This window comes from Cervus canadensis, chromosome 21 (genome assembly GCF_019320065.1).
Source record: "Cervus canadensis isolate Bull #8, Minnesota chromosome 21, ASM1932006v1, whole genome shotgun sequence".
Classification (NCBI taxonomy): domain Eukaryota; kingdom Metazoa; phylum Chordata; class Mammalia; order Artiodactyla; family Cervidae; genus Cervus; species Cervus canadensis.
The window spans coordinates 9,701,282-9,722,552 of NC_057406.1; the positions used below are offsets into that span (position 1 = coordinate 9,701,282).

A 21,271-nucleotide genomic window follows, 5' to 3' on the forward strand; every position below is an offset into this window, starting at 1 on the left:
AGAGTTCCTGGTGCTCTACATGGGCTTTCCAGGTGGTGCTACTGGTAAAGAAGCTGCTTGCCGATGCAGGAAGAGACTTGAGACTTGAGACCTAAGAGACTTGGGTTTGAAATTCTGGGTTGGGAAGATCCCCTGGAGGAGGACATGGCAACCCACTCCAGTATTCCTGTCTGGAGAATACCATGGACAGAGGAGCCTGGTGGGCTATAGTTCATAGGGTCGCAGAGTCAGACATGACTGGAGCGACTTAGCATGCATGCATGGTGCTCTGCATTCTTGCTAACAATGATGATTGTCAAAGCAGTTTAACTTTGTAATGTTTATGTCTTTATAAACTGGGGGAGGGATATAAGATGCTGTCTCTGTTCGTTTGAATTTTCATTTTTCTGATTAACTAGTGAGGTTGAACACCTTTTCATATGTTTAAAGGCCATCTGGATTTCTTCTTTTGTAAAGTTCCTGTTCAAGTGTTTTACTCATTTTTGGCACAGTTGAGTGATTTGGGGGTTATGAGATTTCCTAATTATCTTTTTTATATTTTGAAACCTAAGCCTTTGATGGATACATGGATTTGAAATTTCCCATTCTAGGCTTGTCTTTTCACTCTCCTTACAATGTTTTGTTGATCAACAGATGTTCTTAATGCAGTAGAATTTATAAATATTTTACTTTTTATAACTTGTGCTTTTCCTATCCATTCAATAACCCTTTCTAACTGGAAGCAGGAAATTTGTTTCCTGTGTCCAGTCGCAAAACTCCCTTATTCTGCCTTTTATCAATCAAAATCTTTTATTAACTTAGGTCTTTTAGCTACCTGGAATTGATTTTTGTATCAAGAGAGATCCAATTTCTTGTTTTTTCCACATGAACAAACAGTTTCCCCAGTCTCATTGGTGAAAAGTCTGTCTTTCCCTCCATATTGCAGGCCTTGCGTCCAAGTCAAGAGTCTGGGAACCTTCCTGGGTCTGTTTTTGAAATGGAGCCCTAATTCTACAGCAAGTTTACAGCAGGGCTTCCTACCTTGTCCTTCTTCAGGGCTATTCTTGGAGGTCCTTTAGAGAAGTAGTTAAGAGCATGGACCCTGACATCTCCTTTTCTCAAAAATGGGAATAATATACTACCTGCTTCCCAGGGCTTTCATGAGAAGTAAAAACGTCATGTTTATAAGAAAAGTGCCTAGCACGTAGAAGTGCTGTGTAGGATACAGGGTACTTGTTGCTATTTGCACTTCCATAGAAACTGTATCAATGGAATCAGACTGTCAAATTCTGCAGAAAAGCAAATCCTATTGGGATTTTTACTGTGATTATATTGAATCTGTTTGATTACTTTTTTTTTTTTTGATTACTTTTTTATTGAAGTATATGTGGAGCTTCCCTGGTAGCTCAGATGGTAAAGAATCTGCCTGCAATGTGGGAGATCCAGGTTCAATTCCTGGGTCGGGAAGATCCCCCTGGAGATAGGAATGGCAGCCCACTCCAGTATTCTTGCCTGGAGAATCCCACAGACAGAAAAGCCTGGCAGGCTACAGTCCATGGGGTTGCAAAGAGTCAGGACTGAAAGACTACACTACTATTGCTACTAAACTTGATTTACAATGTTTCATTAGTTTCTGGTATACAGCAAAGTAATTCAGTTAACACACCCACCCACACATATTCTTTTCCATTATGCTTTATTTCAGGATATTGAATATAGTTCCCTGTGCTATACAGTTGGTTCCTGTTGCTTATTTTAGACATAATAATTTGTTGTAAACTTATTTAGGGGAGAATTGACACATTAAAACACCGAGTCTTCCAATTAGAGAATATAGGAAAACATTCCATTTGTTTTTAGTTTCTTAGTACAGTTTTAAAATTTTATCTATAGCAATCTTACACATGTGTTATTCTTAGGTACCTGCATATATTTTGTGCTATTGTAAATTATGCATTTTTAAGCATTTCATTTTCTAATTGTGACTGGTATTTAGAAATACCATTTGTTTATTTTTTAAATTTTAATTGTGGTGAGATACATATAACATAAAATTAACTCTTAATCATTTTTTGCCTTTAACCACTTTTCAATTCAGTAGTGATAAGTATATTCACCTTGTCCTGCAGCTAATCTCCTGACCTCTTTCTTCCTGTAAAACTGAAACTCTGTACCCATTAAAGAGCAGCTCCCCATCCCTCCCCTCCCCCAGCCCCGGTCAACTACCGTTCTACTTTCTGTCTGCATGAGTTGACTGCTCTAAGTACGTCATGTAAGTGGGACCATATAGTGTCTGTCTTTTTAAAACTGGCTTATTTCACTTAGCATAATATCCTCAAGGTTCATACATATTACAGCATGTGACAAAATTTCCTTTTCTTTAAAGACTGAATAATATTTTATTGCACTTATAGACCACATTTTGTTTAACCATTCATCTTTTGATGGACGTCTGGTTTGTTTCCATCTATTAACTACTGTGAATAATGCTGCTGTGTGCCTGGGGTGTGTGTGTGTGTGTGTGTGTGTGTGTGTGTGTGTGTGTGTGAGAAAGTTGCTCAGTCGTAACCATATCTATCTCTGCTTTCACTTCCTGGTGCCTTTTACAGAGAGGATTCTTATGGGCTCAAATCACTCAAATATGCTAACTTTTAAAAAGTATATATATATATAATATTTATTTATTTGTTTGGCTGCACTGGATCTTAGTTGTGGCACGCAGGATCTCTTTTTTTTAGTTACGGCATGTGAATTCTTAGTTGCGACGTGTGGGATCTAATTCCCTGACTAGGGGTCAAACCTGGGCCCCCTGCATTGGGAGAGCGAACGAGCCTTAGCCACTGGGCCACCAGGGAAGTGTCCCTATGCTCATATTTTGTTAGAATTTTTGTATCCGTGTTCATGAGTAAGATTGACCTGTTTATTCCCATTTTTAGGTTGCAAGGTTTTGATTTCGAGGGAGTATCTCTCTCTTTTTTTTTTTTTTTCCTGTTTTCCAGAAGAGTTCATATAACAGTGAGTTATTTCTTCCTTGACTATTTGGTAGAACTTACCAGTGAAGTCATCTAGTACTGGGGTTTGGTTGGTAGGAAAATTTTTAACGATGGAATCAATTTCTTTAATGTTTATAAAACTCTTCAGGGTTTCCAAATGTCTTTTTGAGTTAGTTTTGGTTAAGTTACGTTTTTCTAGGAATATGTTCATTTCATATACATCTTTAAATTTGTTAGCATAGAGTTGTTCAAAAATTCTCTTATTATCTTTAATGTCTGAAGCATGTTGTTACGGCCCTCTTCATTCCTGATGATTTACACCTCCACTTTTCATGTTATCAGTCTTGCTACTACAAGCTTTTTAATTGGATTAGTATTTCAAAAAAGTAACTTTGGGCTATTTATTGGTTCTCTATTATATATACATTTTCTGTTTTATTAATTTCTGTACATATATTTATTCCTTCTTGTACTTTTTAAAGTTTATATGGCTGTTTTTTTTTTTTTTTTAACTTCTTGAAATAAATGTCTGGCTCGTTGATTTTTTGGCCTTTTTTTCTCTTGTACTATATAAATATGCATATTATATGTGTGTGTGTTTGTAAATCTAAACATTTTCCTCCATAGAATTCCCTGGTGATCCAGTGGTTAGGGCTATACACTTCCATTGCAGGGGGCATGGGTTTGATCCCTGGTTGGGGAACTAAGATCCCATAAGCTGTGCTGCACAGCCAAAAAACCAAAAAAAAAAAAAAGAAATAAACATTTTCCTTCTTTAATTATATCCCATAAGTGCATTTAGAATATGATTATTCAGTTCAAAATATTTTCTAATTTTTACTATTATTCTTTAACCATTGTGATTATTATTAATAAATGGCATTTCTCAGCTTCTAAACTTAGAAATTTACAAGTTATCTTTTTATTATTAATTGCTTTGTAGTCAGAGGACATGCTCTGTTTGATTTTGGTCCTTTAAGATTACTGAGACTTGATTTGTGGCCTTCTACAGTCAGCTTTTATAGATGTCCCATGAATAATTTAAAAGAATATGGATTCTTCATTTGTTGAATGCCAGTATCTATACATGTTGATTAAGTCATGCTGGCTAGGAACATTTATTTAAAAGTTTCAAATCTTCTGTATTTGTACTAATGTTTCTATCCACTTCTTCTGTCAGTTACTGAGAAAGATAAAATCTTCCAGTCTGGGAATTTGTCTTTTGACTTCTCTGTCAATTTTTACATTAATATTTTGATACTGTGTGATTAAGTACATATAAATTTAAACTTTTAGGAATCTTTCTGGTGATTGGAAGCAGCTTTCTTTATCTCTAAGAATGTTTTTTGCCTTAAAGTTTATTTTGCCGATATTAATATAGTTATACTAGCTTTCATGGTTATATTTGCATGGTATGTCTGTGCTCATGCTTTAATTCAACCTTCTTGATCCATATGTTTTAGATGTCTTTCTTGAAAATAGCCTATATAGTTGGATTTGTTCTTTATCTTATCTGTGCGTTGTCTATTTATAGATTATATTGCATAGTAATATATTTAAGTTATCTAATTAGTTGTCTGATTTAGCTGTTTGGTTTGACTATCAGAACCTTCATATAGTTAATCTAGCAGTTTATATGGTTGATCCATTTATATTGACATAATTACTCATATTTTGGGGATGACATATGCCATCCTATTTTGTTCTATGTTTCTTGCCTTCTTTTGGATTTACTGAATAGTTGTAATCATTACATTGCACCCCAACCCCAATAGTTTGAAATTTATGCACTCATTTCTGTTTTTTTTTTCAGTGTGTAGTATAAAAGTCTAAATTTAATTGATACCATTACCCACACCCTCAGATAATCAAGGATTTTTAAATGTTTTAATTCTATTTTCTTTCCCTTATCTTATTTATAATGACTTTTCTGTATTTTAAATCTATCTTTTTTTTTTTTAATTTCACAAGATACTGTTTTTTGAAGTTGGTGTTTATATTTATCTAGTAGTGCACTGGTAAACTCGATCTCTTAGCAGGGGAAAAACCCTGGTTTGTATTGTTTGCCAATTCCCATGGTGAAAATACTCCCACTATGGCTGAATTCAAGCTACCAACATTTTAACAACCAGCCCATGAGATGTAGCAATAGGTTCTCACAAGCCAGTATGAGCTGGCCTCAGCACACCATTGGGTATGTATGTGTGTATGTATTTGAGTATGCATATTTGTGTGTATATATGTGCATCACATCTTTGCTTTACAGTCTTTCCTGCAACCACCTTCCTTCTGCGTAAAGTACATTCTTTTGTTTTTCCCATAGAGATGGTCTGCTGGTAGTGAATTCTCCACTAGCAGAGTTGTTTGAAAATAGGTTTTTTTCATCCTCATCATTTAAAGCTAGTTTTATTTCACCCTCATCAATTGACATTCTTTCCTTTCTCTCTTATTCTTGTTGAGTATAGAATTCTAGGCTGGTGATTTTCTTGAAGAGCATGAAAGATAGCTTTCTATATCTTTTAGCATCCATTGTTGCACTTGTAAAGTCAATTTCAGTTTAACTCTCACTCCTTTGAAAGTAAGTAGTCTTTTTCCTTTGGGTGCTTTTATTTATGTGTTTATTTGTTTTTGGTGCTCTACAGTTGTACTATGCTGTATCTAGATATAAATTCCTTCTAATTTATCCTGCATTGGATTTCTTGGCCTTCTTTAATCTTTGGATTGCTGTCTTTCTTCAGTTCTGGAAGCCTGAGTCATTATCTGTTCAACCTTGCCTCTGCCTAAATTTCTCTTGCCTCTCCTTCTGGAACTCCAATGAAAAATGTTAGAGCTTTTCTGTCTTTCATGTCTTTTAACTTCTCCTATATATTCTTTCATTTTATCTGTGTTGGATTCTGGTTAATTTCTTCTTACCTATTTTCCAATTCACTAATTCTCTCTTTAACATTATCTGATTTTCCATTTAAATCATTCAAGTATTTATTTATTTATTTAAATTTCTAGAAGTACTCTTTGGTTTATCTTCAAATCTTCTAGATCATTACTTGTAGTTTTCTATTCTCTGAAAATATTACCACGCTTGTCTTTGATGTCTTTCAACATTATAAGCATAACTGATTTATAATCTTGTCTCAGGATTCAAATAACTGCTGTCTATATAAGTATGTTTTTCTGTCTGTGTTGGTTTATGTTTATTCTCATCCATGGTATTTTATTTCATGATGTTACCCCTCTTCATCATTTTTGAAACTGTGTGGTATTCCTTAATGTTGAGATATAATATGTGCAGATTCTATGGAGCTTAGAATGAGGGTATCTTCTCTCATGTTATATCTTCCAGGTACCCATGTACAGTACCATCTAGGGCCACTGTAACTAAATCCTTGGCATGAAGGTTTTGGAACTCCCGCCTCCCCCAGGTGGTGTGAATTTAGTCTACAGATCTGCAGGATTAATTTGTGGTTATACATTTTCAGGGATTTTTTTTCTCCTTCCCTTGTTCAATGCCAGGCAACTTTACTCACAGCTTCAAGGAGTGGGAAGGAGGCAGGTTTATTTTTGGTTTACCCTTATCCAAAGGTAAAGTGGGTAGTCCTTTGGGGTTACAATCTAATGTCGGGAGGGGTCTTCCATTACATCCCTAACCTTGGTGAACTCTGGATTTTGACTTCTGTCCATCTGGCCCAGTGAGACTATCAGCAGTTCAATTGAAGTTCAGATTGACAGTTTGGTGTCTGCCTTCAGGTCAAAGCTGGGTTTGTGCTCCTTTTACCTCTCTGGGTTCTTGCTTATCCTTAGTTTACCCTGGTCTTTCCTTTCTATTTTGTCAGATCATCTGTGCTTTTAAGATTTGTTTATTTTTTCATTTTTCCAACATTAGTTTTTTGTTCAGTGGGAGAAATATTCGAATAACCTTTCCCCAAGATTCTTCAAAGTGGAAAACTAATCTTATTTTCCTATGCAGAGGGTTTTTTTGTTCCCTTTTCTTTATATTTTTCAATGTAACAAATACATTTCAGTATTAGACTAAACTCCTTGGTAGCCATTTGAAACGGCTGCAAAACATTCCATTGTTTAGACACTCTCTCCTATTGTTTCCGTGTAGACCGTTCATTTTTCACTGTAATAAATTACACTGCATGAATAGCCTTAAACAAAAAGCTTTCATTGTAACTAAGATTATTCTTTTAGGCTAAATTTTCCAGAATGGAATTCCCAGATCAAAGAGCCAGGACATTTGTAAGGGTCTGAATACATACTAGTTTCCAGGGGGATTGTGTCAGTCTACACTCCCCTCAGTATTTAAGAATGTCTGTCTCTTGAGACAGTTAGGAGTCTTCTTTAACAGATTGTAGACTCACATGGCAGAACATTGGTAAACTATCAGAGATGACACTCTGAAAATTCTCCCCTGACTCCAGTGTGGGAGTTTCAGCTCCCAAGCAGTCCCGTGCCCCAGAGGCAGCTCACTGTTACATGGGTCCTTCCAGAGTTACTGTCTGACCCTCTAGAGGTGGGAAGGGAGCAAATAGGTACATGGAGTCTTTTGGGGTTTGTTTTTAAACAAATAGTGGCATATTACACATGGGCTTCCCAGGTGGTGCTAGTGGTAAAGAACCCGCCTGCCAGTGCAGGAGATGTGGGTTCGATTCCTGGGTTGGGAAGGTCCCCTGGAGAAGGGCATGGCAACCCACTCCAGTATTCTTGCCTGGAGAATCCCAGGGACAGGGGAGCCTGGCGGGCTGTAGTCCATGGGGATACAAAGAGTCGGACACAACTGAAGCCACTTAGCACACATGCACACATATACACACACTGTCCTGAACCTTGCTTTTTCCACTTAAACAGAAATACTTGGTGCTGACCACCCAGTAGTACATGAAGCACTACCTCACCTGTTCTCCATCAGCACAGGCCCACTGAACCTCGGTGTACTGAACCCTTCTGCTGATGGACATTTAGTTGTTTCCAGTCATTTGCTTTAAGGTCATTAATAGCCTAGTGTGTGCCCATCTCCCACAAATGTGGGAGCATCTTAGGATGGGTTCCCAGAAGTTGGAATGCTGGGTTTAAGGATTAGTGCATGGGCAGTTTGGATAAGGATCGCCAAGGGCGGATTGTCAAGGATGGGTGGGTCGGTGGCTTCAGCATCCTGCTCCTTGTTTCTCCAGGGTGATGCTCACAGGGACGCTGTCTGACCGGCAGCCAGCTGAACTCCATCTCTTCCGGAACTACGAGGCTCCAGAATGTGTTCGGGAGCCTCGATTCAGCCAGAACATTAACCTCAAGCCTCCAACACATCCCTCAGGTGAAAACCATGTTTGATGCATCTGTGGGAAGTGATTGGCCTCAGAGGCTGTGGGGTGGAGAGCGGGGACACACAGACACACACACACACACACACACACACACACCCTGAGATCTCACACACACACACACACACACACCCTGAGATCTCACACACACACACACACACACACACACACACACACACACACACCCTGAGACACACACACACACACATACACACACACACACCACACACACACACACACACACACACACATCACACACCACACACACACACAACACACACACACACCCTGAGATCTCACACACACACACACACACACCCTGAGATCTCACACACACACACACACACATACGCACACACCCTGAGATCTCACACACACACACACACCCTGAGATCTCACACACACACACACACACACATACACACACACCCTGAGATCTGAAATGCAGCATCTCTTGTGCCACTGAACCCCCTCCTCCCCCACCCCCAGAGCAGCTGGTGTGGCGGGCAGCCCGGAGCAGTGGGGCAGCCCCCACCTACTTCCGGCCCAACGGGCGCTTCCTGGATGGTGGGCTGCTGGCCAACAACCCCACGCTGGACGCCATGACTGAGATCCATGAGTACAACCAGGACTTGATCCGCAAGGTGAGAGCCACCGCAGGTTGGGGGAGCTAGATGTGACCGCCCTTGGCAGTTTGTTTCTGCAAATCTTACTAAGGACTGACTCCTGGGAGAGCAAGTATCTTTTATTCATGCGATCATTCATCCGTGCCCTTGATGGCAATTTTATCTCACTCTTGAACCTGCTTGGTGTCTGCCCAAAGCACTGTGCTAAGAGGGATTCTGAGGTGCAGTCCAGACCAGGTGGTGAAGGGTGTTAATGATCAGTTAACAGCATCTGCTGTTTGTGGGGGGGACAGCATGCAGACTGGCCTGTGCCAGTCACAGGCCTAGCCACACTGCCCTCCCTGGAGACACACGCTTGCCCTTGGGGCACTCATATTTAGGGAAGACAGTCCCTAAACAAGCACACGTCCATCCAAGTGTTTCAGATGCTTGTGACAGAGAATGGTGCAGGGCCCAGGAGCATCCCCCGCCCCCAGAGGCCTGGGGGCTCAGAAAGGGCTCACGGAGGAAGAAAGCCCATCCCAAGGCCTTTGGGGAGGGGACAGTGCAGAGTCAGTGATCCGGAGGAAAAGAAGTGGCCCTGAGCCCAAGGAGCCTAGTGCAGAGGCGGGCAAGGCCCACACATGTTAGGAGAGGCAGTGTGGGGCCTGGCTCTGCCCATGCTTCACTTCAGCCTCTGCCTGGGCTGCTGATAGAACCTGTCTGGGGGCTGTTGTGAGGTTTCCACGGGCTTTTATCTGCAAAGGGTTTAGGACAGTGCCTGTCCGTGAGTATCCTATATCCCTACTGGCCGTGGTTGTCACTGCCGCCAGCACCAAGCCCCCGAGGCAGCCCCAAGCTGCAGACAGACGAGTGCCCTCTAGAGGCCAGATGAAGAAGGACAGGGAGAGAGGGAATCGCTGAGAGACTGAGATGGGGAAGGGTCCTCAGACGTCACCTGTCTTAGTGAATGAGGAGCCTGGGTAGGTGGGTCACCAAGGTCGCCCGGAAGATTGGCAGCAGAACTTGTTCTGAAGCAAAGGAGAAGCTGTGCTTCTGCCATCAGAGTTCTGTCCCCCATCCTCTACCCCTGGGTGTCCCCATCCGTGGAAAGGTCCACCAAGGGGAAGGCCTGCTCTGACCTGTCCTGCTCCCACAGGGTCAGGACAGCAAGGTGAAGAAGCTGTCCCTTGTCGTCTCCTTGGGGACAGGGAGGTCCCCGCAGGTGCCTGTGACCTGTGTGGACGTCTTCCGACCCAGCAACCCCTGGGAACTGGCCAAGACTGTGTTTGGGGCCAAGGAGCTGGGCAGGATGGTGGTGGACTGTGTGAGTATGGCCTCTCCCCAGCCCACTCCCCTCGGGGTCTCAGCCCCAGGGTGAGGCTTCCTGTGGGAACCCTGGGTGTTGGGGAGATGGCAGGGCTCTGTGGACCCTCCTTAGCCAGCTCAGAGGAGGGGGGATTCCCAGTACAGAGTCTCAGTGCTGGCAGGACCCTCGGTGACCAGCTACAGCAGGGTGTTCAGTTATTGTTTAGCTGAGGATTCTTTCCTTCATGCATGGCCCATGTGGAAGCCCAAAATGTCAGATGGACAAAGGCTGAGGGGGCCGGGAGATGGAGGCCTGTCCACTCAGCCCCTCCATGCTCACCGACCCTAGACCGTGCTGAGCCACCTGTCCCGGCCACGGCCCGTGCCCCTCTGATTGCGGAGCTGGGACAGGCCACGCAGCACAGAGCGGGGGGATTTGTCCAAAGTCACCCTGCTGACGGGGAGCTAAGCCACCCTGGGACCTGCGGAGCCTGGACAGGGGCTGTGGGTGCCGTGTGGGCTGAACACTCACAGGGGCCTCTTCTCACCAGTGCACGGATCCGGACGGGCGGGCCGTGGACCGGGCCCGGGCCTGGTGCGAGATGGTCGACATCCAGTACTTCAGGTGAGGGCTCGGCCGGCCCCAGCCCCCAGCCCCCAGCCCCCAGGCTGGACTGCCCTTTCCCCGAGGGGCCGCTATGTGTCCTAAGCCCACCCCAGTCCTAGCTCTCGTCCCCTGACCCGGGCCAAGTGTCCTGGGGTCATGACCCCTCCTCCTTGCCCCGGACAGATTGAACCCCCAGCTGGGGACGGACATCATGCTAGACGAGGTCAACGACACGGTGCTGGTCAATGCCCTCTGGGAGACTGAGGTCTACATCTACGAGCATCGGGAGCAGTTCCAGAAGCTCGTCCAGCTGCTGCTCTCGCCGTGAGGCTGCCAGGCCCCCAAATCCCCCTTCCAGCTCCCCCACCACTACCATGCCGCCGCTGGGCAGAGCCGAGCCCAGGCTGCTCTGGGTCCACAGGCCCGGCCTGGGGAAGCCGGGCTTGTGGCCTGAGGCTGGTCCTAAGGCCTCTCTCTGCTTCGGTCCTTACCTCCTGGCATCTGTGTCACTCCAGGCTTAGAAAGCCTCGAGCCTCACTCCGGCCACTCCCTAACCGCCAAGGACGACCCTCGGGCCCCTTGCCCTGGCGGCTCAAACACTAAGGGCGCCGGGGCCGGTGCCCAGCCCTGGCCTCCCCGAGGGCCCCAGGCTCCTCCTGGTCCCTGGGGCTGCAGTGACCTCTTCCACCCTCAGCCCTCTCACCTGGGGTGGGGCTCGAGAAGCAGGCCGTCACCGCCCCTTCAGGAGGGAGCCCCGGAGTGGGGTGTCCCATTCGACTTTGCCCCTCTGCACACCCCAGCCATCCTCCCGCTCAGAGACACCCCACCCACGAGCTCTCCGCGGCTCTCAAAGGTCACTCCTGTGACTTCAGTTATTCCTCCCGCCAGGAAGTGGTTTATGTGTAGAGTGGGCTCCGGGGGACAGCCCCTAACCGTGAAATAAATGGTTTGATTCCCGTTGGCCTGTGTTGTGTGTGTGAGTGGTGTGAATGCCCCCCACCCACCAGCCCCCCTCAGCCTTGACCGTCATCTGCCTGGGTCCATGCCGGACGGACGGAAGCTCTTTTTCCCAGGCTCCCCAGGGCGGGGACATCTCTTCCCTTTAAGTCTCCCCCAAACCAGCCTGAAGTGTGTTCAGAAGCGGCAGCCAGGCCCACCTGGCTCACAGTGGAGGGCAAGGGAGAGCCCAACTTGCTAGAAGAGGGGATGAGACCCAGAGAGGGCAAGGGGCTCGGGCACCGTCACACAGCGAGTGAGCAACTGTGCCCTCAGGTCGGTGTGACTCCCGTCTCCAGCATGTGGAGGAAGCGGGGTGCGTACGGCAGCAGAGGTGGGAGCCTCAGCCCTTGGGGTGCAAGTCTGAGGGGCTCGGGGAAGAGAAGGGGCTGAGAACAGTGACGAGATGTGGGTGTGTTCCCCCCGCAGGGAGGGGCTGTCAGGGAGGGTCCGGGGTGGTCACTGCACAGCTTGAGCCCAATAGGGTGAGCACTGCCCAGTGTAGGCAGATGGGAGGGCGGGGGGCCCCCCATGACCAGGGGTCCCTGCAGGCCTGCGCAAGGCTCTTCCTGGAGGCGGTGACCTGGGAGAGTGACCATCCACGCGTGCCCACTGGTCCGCGGCTCAGGGGTAAATAATTGAAGGGCAGGTCACATGAACCCACCCGCGTCACAGGATGCCTTCCCCGCCGGGTCTGGTTACACCAGAGATCGCATTCTGACATCCCTGGCTGGTGAATAATTAAGCTGCCACCTCCTCCTCGGCCGGCCCTCCCTCGCTGGGTCCCACTCTGCTACTTCCTTCGCTGCCCGCCGAGCAGTGGCCATCGGAGGGTGCCGACCCCCAGTGCTCCCAGCCCTGCCAACACCCGCTTAGTGCCCGGGCACGCCCACTCCATGGCCCCCGAGATGGACCAGTTCTACAGATCCACCATGGCCATCTACAAGGTGAGTGTGTGGGCCGGGCCCCCTCCCAGGGCTCGAGGTTCAGCCTGCTCTGGAAGACAGAGGGTGAGCAGGGCGGCAGCTTATTCTGGGAAAGAAGGCCCAGAACCAGGCTGGGCTGAGCTGTGGGCCTGGGGGTGGGGTCCCTTGGGGGCAGTTGGCCCTCCAGCCCCAACCTGAGCCTCCCAGAGCAGAGGTTCATCCCATGAGTGACAGGCCTGCTGAGATAGCACTCAACTGGAGCCCCCAATTCCCAAACACTGGATGCAGCAGGACAGGACCCAGGGTGGCCTTAGCTGGGAGCAGGGGACCCAAAGAGCCTGGACCTGGACCCCCAGGGTGGAGGAGTCTCTCTGTCTCTTTCTGTCTGGGTCTCCCTATCTGTGCCTGTCTGTCTCTCTGGTTTCCGAGCCCCACACTCAAACTTCCTACCCCACTCCAGAGGGGTTGCTGCGGTCTCCACAGACATTTATTGAGCACCTCTGGTGTATAGGACCCTTACAACCTGTAAACCTCACAAAACACCACCTGTGGAGTAGAAAATAATCACTCCATTTGACAGATAAGAAAAATGAGGCCAGAGAGGTGAAACACCTTGCTCAAAGACATTAAGGGAGGAAGAGGGCCTGCTGGGATTTGAATCAAGACCCAAGTCTTAAGTTCATCACCCAGGGTGGTCTCCACTGGCCATGTGGTGGCCCACGTGACCCAGCCTTAGCCTGGCTCCTGAGGGGCTCTTCTCTGAGCAGGGCAAGCTCTGCCCCTGCCCCAGAGGTGGCTGTCAGCAGCCCACAGGTCCTGAACTCAGGGCAGGTTGAGTCGTGCCCAGCTGGGCGCTATGACAGACCGTAGGCTTCAGCCCAGTGGGAGGAGAACCTTCTAGGCGCAAGTGCCCACTGGCCAGGTGGTGAGCAGGAGATGGCCAAGGGGACGCTGGCCTGGATCCTGGCCTCTGAGGCCCTTGCAGCCAAGCCAGGATTCTGGGTGACTTCAGGGTTCTAAGCGGGCTCCCCCAAGTCAGGCTTCTCACTGGGGCTGGGGGGGACACCCTGATCCTGAGTCCCATCCTTCATTCGGTCTTCTGCTCCCCTCCTCCACCCTCCCTCCCGCTGCCCTCGGACTCCAGAGCATCCTGGAGCAGTTCAACCCCGCCCTGGAGAACCTGGTGTACCTGGGGAACAACTACCTCCGGGCCTTCCACGGTGAGTGCCCGGCCCCACCCACGCGATCGCACGTTCCACTGTAATCTTTGCACCCCGTGAAGCCTCGTCCCTACACACTCCCATGCATCACAGTCACCCTCACGCCCTGCGTCCAGAGACCCCTCACACACCTTCATGTGTCCCTTAGACGCTCCCAGAGATGTAGTGCCCAGCCCCGTGGGCTCACAGGACCTCAACCACACACACTTCTACATGTCACCCCACAGTGCCAGCTGTTGAGCCCACCACCATACTCAGACCACCTCAGCACCCCTAGTCTGACACCCTGGCCAGCCCCCCATCCACCCACCTACAGCCAAATCTCTCCCCTCACTCAGTGCCTGTGCAAACAGCTCCCGTCCCCACCCCCAGCGCTAATCAGCAGAGAGTTGTGAGCTCTGGAGCAGACAAGCTGGGGACACACCCAGGGCTGAGCGTCACCAACCCCTCCCTGCTTTTTAGGAGTTTAAAGTCCTCGCACCAGCGACCTGAGCCCATGCCACCCCCACTTTGAGCCTCTACACCTGCGCCTCCTGATACCCCTGCCAACACCCGCCTTCTGACACACATAGATGCCTGCACCCCCACCCACAGGGTCCTGCCCCCCAGGGAGGGCCCCCACCCCTGCTTCTCCTCTGGCCAACGCTACCTCTCCACACACACACACGCGCGCGCACACACACACACACACACACATGGCCCAGGCACCCCCTCCCTCTCCCACCCCCCCCAGAGCCCCCCACACTCTCCTGACCGAAGGAGAGCCCTCCAGAATGGGGGGTGGGGAGCACACAGGGGAGGAGCTGCGGCTGGACGCCTCCCCTTCTCGTCGCAGCTCTGTCCGAGGCGGCCGAGGTGTACTTCAACGCCATCCAGAAGATTGGGGAGCAGGCCCTGCAGAGTTCCACCTCGCAGATTCTGGGTGAGGCACGCCCCTTCCCCTATCGCTCTGCTGACCTCAGGGGCCTGGGGGACACGCCTCACAGCTCCACCTCCCCCCACCTCTTCGTGTGGTCCAGGCTCTGCCTCCTGGCGCCTCCCCTCAGGCCGAGGGCCTGCCTTGCCCCCCATTCGCGGGTCCCAGAGAGGGTTCCTTTTACAGCCTGGCTCTTCCAGGAAGTCCTCCCCAAAGACATGGGCTTGGCAGCCCAAGGGCCCAGTGCCCAGACTCTCCTTCTGGAACCCATGCCCCTCCTTACCCCTCCCCGCAGGAGTTCTCCAGGGTAGGACAGGTGCTGCCAGAGTCCCAGAGTCGTGTGGGAAATCCCTGGACTTTGGTCCCCAAACCCAGCTTGGGCAGGCCCTTCTGGTGGGAAGGGGGTGATGGGACAAGCTCCCCCAACTGAAGCCACGGCCCTCCGTGCCTCCAGGTGAGATCTTGGTGCAGATGTCTGACACCCAGCGGCACTTGAACTCTGACCTCGAGGTGGTGGTGAGTCTCAGACCCCGCGGCCCGTTGGGGTCACTCGGGAGAGTGGGCGGCGTTTTGTGGAGGACCAGGGACCAACCTCCACGCCCTTTCTCAGAGAGGACTCTGGTAACATGACAGCCGCGGCTGCCCTTAGGCACCCCTGCCAGGGCCAGGCTCTGCCGGGCACGTTCACCTGCACATCAGCGACCTTGGAGGCAGGTGCATTTCCATCTCCATTTCACAGAGGAGGAAACTGAGTCAGGGATCTAGTCACTCACCCAAGATTCCACAGTGAGTGGAGGAGCCAGGAAGAGAAAGGCCCGTCACCCAGGTGCATCAGGCCCAGGGCCCTGCCCCTACTGGCCTCCCTAACCCCTCCCTCCACTCTCCCAGGGAGCAGCTAGTGATCTGACCTTATCACTCCCAGGAGAAAACGTTTCCACACCCCCGTGACCTGCAGAACTAAACTCAGCCACTTGTGAGGGATTCCTGGCCCTGCTGATCCAGCAGCCTCCCTGGTACCCCAGTCATAGCCCGGACCCTCCAAAGAGTTGCCCTCTTGCAGACACGGCCTGGTCTTCCCACCGAAGGCGGCTGTCACACTGTTCTCCAGCTGAGGACCCACTCACCCCGACCCTTGCCAGCCAGCACCGTCGTCCCCTCCTCCAGGAAGTCTTTCCTGATACCTGGGCAAGTTCAGTCTCTCCTCCTCTGGACTCCAACAGATGCTTCTATCTGTTCTTAGGCTTCCCTGACGGCTCAAGTAGTAAAGAATCCCCCTGCAAGGCAGGAGACACAGGCTCGATCCCTGAGTTGGAAAGATCCCCTGGTGGAGGAAATGACAACCCACTCCAGTATTCTTGCCTGGGAAATCCCAGGGACAGAGGAGCCTGGAGGGCTACAGTCCATGGGGTTACAAACAGTCAGACATGACTGAGCAAGAACACACACACATCCATTCTTAGCAAGTGGTGGTGAAGAAAACCAGCTCTGCGCCAGAGCACCTGGGTCCAAAGCCCAGCTTCGCTAGTTGCTGGCTTTGAGACCTTGGACAAGCTACTTAACCTCAGTGCCTCAGTTTATCTGTCTGTGAAATGGAGATAATCAAAACTGCCTTATAACATTCTTAAGAGGATAAGTATTAATTATTGACGCTGGCACCTGTAGCCCTCTATGTACCTTAGCTATGATTAGAAGCAGAATTGATGCCCTGTCTTTACCCCTGCCAAGACTGGGAGCTGTGCTAGGGCTGGGGTGTGGTCTTCTCTGTAGCTCCAAGGCCTGGGACGGGGACCTGGCATTGAGCAGGGCTTCACTGCCTGGGAAGGAGAGAACAAGCTTTGAAAAGGGAGCAGGGTTGGACCAGAGGGAGAGGAGGAGAGAGGGCCTTCCAGGGGGTGCTGTGGGCTGAGCATGCGCAGAGCATGGCATCCGGCAGAAGAGAGCTGGGGATGGAGCTGGTGGAGAGGAGAGGTGGGCGCGGCTGGGTATGAAGGGCCTTGGGAAGCTCAGAAAGAAATTTCAACTAACTGTGACTGCATGGCTCCCAAATGTGTGTGTGGGAAAACACTGGACGTCCGGGTGCAATTTGGGGACACCATAAAATACTCACCAGTTTGATAGCCGTGGCAAAATGGGGAAGAGTTTCACCAGCAGAAAACAAGCATCCACCTCCACTCGATAAAACCATATCCCTGGCCCATTTCCCAGACACTTTGAGGCTTAGTGCTAAGCCTGTGTCATCTCCCGGGGCTTGGGCGGGGACTTACAGAGCACAGGCCACCCTGGCAGCCTGTGACTTCCTCTCCTTGTATCTGACGGCTCGTCATGTCACTCGTGGCACACCTGGGCTGGATGGAGATGAGGGTCACCCAGGCCCACTCTGTAAGGAGAGCTGCCCTCTTTGGGTACCAGTGTCTTGGCTGCGATAACAGGGCAGGGCCCTTGGCCAGAGCCACACTGGGCCCAACACACCAGAGGCCATCTCCCCCTCGGGCTCACTCATTTGACAACTATTCACCACCCTATGCCAGGCACTGCAATGGGCACTGCGGGGGATACAGCGGACAAAACCCCCTGCTCTCCCCAAGGGGGAGCCAGACAAAACCCAGGACAAATAAGTGAGCATATGTGTGATGGGTTAGATGCAAAATGCACTATGGAGGACAAGAGAACAGGGAAGGGAGTAGAAAGTATTAGGGGGATGTGACTTTTAACAGATATTCAAGACAACTACTCTAGAGAGGTGACTTTGAGAAGAGGCCTGAAGGAGGTAGGGAGTAAGCAGGGGGACAACTGCGGGAAGTGTTCTAGGCAGAGGAGTCGGCACACAGGAAAGCTTGAAGAAGCCCGCATGGCTGGAGTGGAGGCATCGAGGGCCAGTGTGGAGATGACCCCTGGCTCACAGGGGCCAGGCCCTGTGGACATTGTCAGGACTCTGGCCACGCCTGTGAGTGTGTTGAGCAAAGGAATGGCAGGATCTGGGCTGTTTGTGTGTGTGTGTTTTTTTTTAAACCAAACCTTTTTTTTTATTGTAAACTAAAATAACTCTTTGCTTCCAGTGCTGGGGGCACGGGCTTGATCCCTGGTTGGGGAACTAAGATCCCACATGGCTTGTGGCCAAAAAACAAAATAAAATACCGGCACAGAAAATGTCATGGAACAAATTCGAGCTCAGTGAATCATTATCAGGCAGACTGCCTTTGAAACTCCCACCCAGGTCAGGAACTTTGTCAGCCTCCCTGAGGCCCTTCCACAGGCCCCCATCAAATCACAGGCCCTCTCTTCCTCCAAAAATGACCACTCGTCTGACACTGCCTTGTGTTTCTGCATTACTGATCACCCAGTCGTATGTACCCAGACACTAGAATTTGTCTTGCTCTCTCTCTCTTTTAAAATATGTTCTTGAGTCTCTTTTAATCTCGTGGTTCCTCCACCATCCCTTTCTTGTCCTTACAATTTATCCATCGAAGGACTTGGGGCCTTTTGACTTGGTTTTCTGAACAATCCTGGCGCAGCTCAGCTTGTTCCTTTGTTCCCTGGATCCAGAGGATGGCTCAGACTCAGGTTCCATCCATTTGGCATGACTGGAGAGGATGTGTTTTACTCCTTTGCAATCATTATTTCACTGAAGTTGACAGTGTTCCCTCTTTGACCAGCAGCAGCCTCTTCAGTCTGGCACATGAATTCTTTGGCACAACCCTCATTGGTCTGACAGCTTCCTTGCTATCTAGCCTGACAAGATTGTTCTCATCTGGTACTTCTGCTAATCTGCAAACGGAATCAATCATCTCTCCATGAAGTCATCTCTCCATCTCTCCTTTAAAAAAATTTTTTGCTTTTAGTGGGAAGTGATATTCAAGACCATTATCTACTCACTGAGGGTGTCCAGTGCTACTGGGTTCATCACTGTTCCTAGACTTTTTCAGTGGCCAATGCTATACATAAAAACATATGTGTATATAATAGATAGGATACATATGCCTAGATACATACACAGATGCGTGCATACATAGATACATATATACATTTGTACAAACCACATAAATATACACATGTATGTATATAAAGATAGAATTCTTCATAATTAATACTGATACTTCCAATGCAGATTTAGCACCAGGTTTTTAGTTAACCTCTTCTCTATTCCGCCAGTATCTCTTTTGTTCCACATCAAGAGTCCTGATACTCAGGAATTCCCTGGCAGTCCATTGGTTAGGACTCCATGCTTTCATTGCCGAGGGTGTAGATTCAATCCCTGGTCAGAGAACTAAGATCCTGCAAGCTGCACAGTGTGCCTCCCCCCGCACTCCCATAAAAGTCCTGATTCCCAAGCACACAGAAAAAGAAGAAGAATATCCCACAGTTACCATTTGCTATATCACGTTACATATACACAACAGCCGCTGAATAATGATACTGATTCTACCACCACCAATATGATTTCTGAAAACAGTTAAAGTCTGTTTTACATTTGCTCTCTGCAGCCTCCCGCCCCACTTTCAAAGGCATGCTCTGGAGACATTGTGGGTTCTGTTCCAGACCACTGCAAAAAAGCAAATGCCACAATAAAGCGAGTCACATTTTTTGGTTTCCCAGTGCATATAAAAGTCATGTTTGCACAACACTGTAGTCTATTAAGTGTGCAATAGTATGATGTCAAAAAACCCCAATGTACCTTAATTTAAAAGTACTTTGTTGCTAAAAATGTTAGCCATCATCTGAGCCTTCAGCAAGTCACAATTTTTTCTGAGAGTAACATCAAAGATCACTGATCATAGATCACCTTAACAGATTATGACAATAATAAAAAAAGTTTGAACTATTGAGAGAATTACTAACATGTGACACAGAGACATGCAGTGAGTAGATGCTGTTTGGAAAGATGGTGCCGATAGACTTGCTCGACATAAAGTTGCCATAAATCTTCAACATGTGAAAAGCACAGTGTCTGCAGCTGTGTTCTGTCTACATTGTCAGAACCCAGAGCCACTACACCGTGCCTGCTCCCCTTTCACCCTCACTGACCTTTGTTTACAAGTAGCTATGCTTTTAATATTCACCTCCAACCCCATGTCCATGTCTTGATTGTTGTTTTGGTCTTGTTCTCTGATTGTCCCCACAGGAAGAGCTCATGTGAACAATGTTCTGAGTTGTGACACCGAGATAACAGCTTGTTCTCCTTGTACTGGGGGAAGTCAGTTTTGCTGGATATAAAATCCTTGCCTCACATTCCTTCCTTCCTTCTTTCCTCTTTCATTCACTCTCTTCCTCCTCCCCTTTCTTTCTTTCTCCTTTTTCCTTTATCTTTCATCTTGAATGTTGCCACTGAAAAAAAGTCTAATAATCTATATTCTCCACTGTAAATCATTTGCTTTTTTGCCTTTGTTGTTGTTGTTCAGTCACTAAGTTGTGTCCAACTCTTTGTGAACCCATGAACTGCAGTCTGCCAGGCTTCCCTGTCCTCCACTATCTCCCATAGTTTGCTCAAACTCATGTTCATTGAGTCATGAATCATGAGCGATGCCATCCAACCATCTTTTTTGCCTCAAATGACCACAATTTTTTTCTTTTTCTTAAGTCTAGTTATTTTTCCAGAATATATCTTGATATTAGTCAGTCTGGGACAATATTCTTTGTTATGCATACTCTTTCAATATATAGTTTGTTATTTTTTTTCTTTAATTTCAGTTTTTTAGAAAATTTTTTGTTCTCTTTCTTTGCATTTCTTTCTCAGGGACTCTTATTGTCTGTATGTTATATTAATACCTTCGTAGCCTATCTTCAGTATTGGTCTCTTCCTCTTTCTGAATGGAGCCCAAATAATGTATGGATGAGACTGGAATTTTGGGGAAGGTCTGGGTAGGGATATATATCTGGGAGTCGGCAGCCTGTGGACTGCACGAGCTCACCATGTAGACAGAGAAGGGAAGAGGCCCACAGTCTGAGCCCCAGGGCAACTCAACCTTCGGGGACCAGAGAGATGAGAGGGAATCAGAAAAAGATGGAGAAGAGCAGTCAGGGGGTGATGCAAGGGAAACAAGGACAGGGGGTGGGCTGCAAGCTGAGGGAGGAAGGTGTCTCAGGAAGAGGGCATGTTCAGCCGTGTCTGATGATGATGACAGGAGAAGTTGGGTGCGTCCTGAAAATTGATCATGGGACTTAGTGATGTGGATGGAATCTTGGTGATTTTGACAACACTCTTGTTGGTGTAGTTGGTCGGGCTGTAGCCTGAAAGAGGGTGTTCAAGAGCAAATGGGAGGAGGAGAATTGTGGTCAGCCCACACAGACAGTTCTTTGAAAGGGGTTTTTCCTGTATTGATGGATGCAGTTACTGAACTACCTCGAAACATGGAACTTACAGTGCACATTCGTGACAGCGGGTCTGCTCTCATCTTCTGTACAGAGGAGC

General features: G+C 48.2%; 2 protein-coding genes across 7 annotated transcripts in view; both read left to right on the forward strand.

Annotated features, from left to right (window-relative positions):
- PLA2G6 (phospholipase A2 group VI) overlaps positions 1-11,764 on the forward strand; it is a 57,414-nt gene extending 45,650 nt beyond the window's left edge. For all 6 annotated transcript variants that reach the window (XM_043440879.1, XM_043440880.1, XM_043440876.1 and 3 more), the window contains 5 exons: positions 8,144-8,280; positions 8,777-8,931; positions 10,052-10,219; positions 10,752-10,825; positions 10,991-11,764. In XM_043440879.1, the coding sequence (XP_043296814.1) occupies positions 8,144-8,280; positions 8,777-8,931; positions 10,052-10,219; positions 10,752-10,825; positions 10,991-11,135 (679 nt within the window). In that variant the 3' untranslated portion in view covers positions 11,136-11,764. The remainder of the gene's footprint in view (positions 1-8,143; positions 8,281-8,776; positions 8,932-10,051; positions 10,220-10,751; positions 10,826-10,990) is intronic.
- Positions 11,765-12,530: 766 nt separating this feature from the next.
- Positions 12,531-21,271, forward strand: part of BAIAP2L2 (BAR/IMD domain containing adaptor protein 2 like 2) — a 30,935-nt gene continuing 22,194 nt past the window's right edge. Inside the window, exons 1-4 of the mRNA XM_043439831.1 lie at positions 12,531-12,750; positions 13,874-13,949; positions 14,785-14,871; positions 15,320-15,381. Of these exons, the coding sequence (XP_043295766.1) occupies positions 12,700-12,750; positions 13,874-13,949; positions 14,785-14,871; positions 15,320-15,381 (276 nt within the window). The 5' untranslated portion in view covers positions 12,531-12,699. The remainder of the gene's footprint in view (positions 12,751-13,873; positions 13,950-14,784; positions 14,872-15,319; positions 15,382-21,271) is intronic.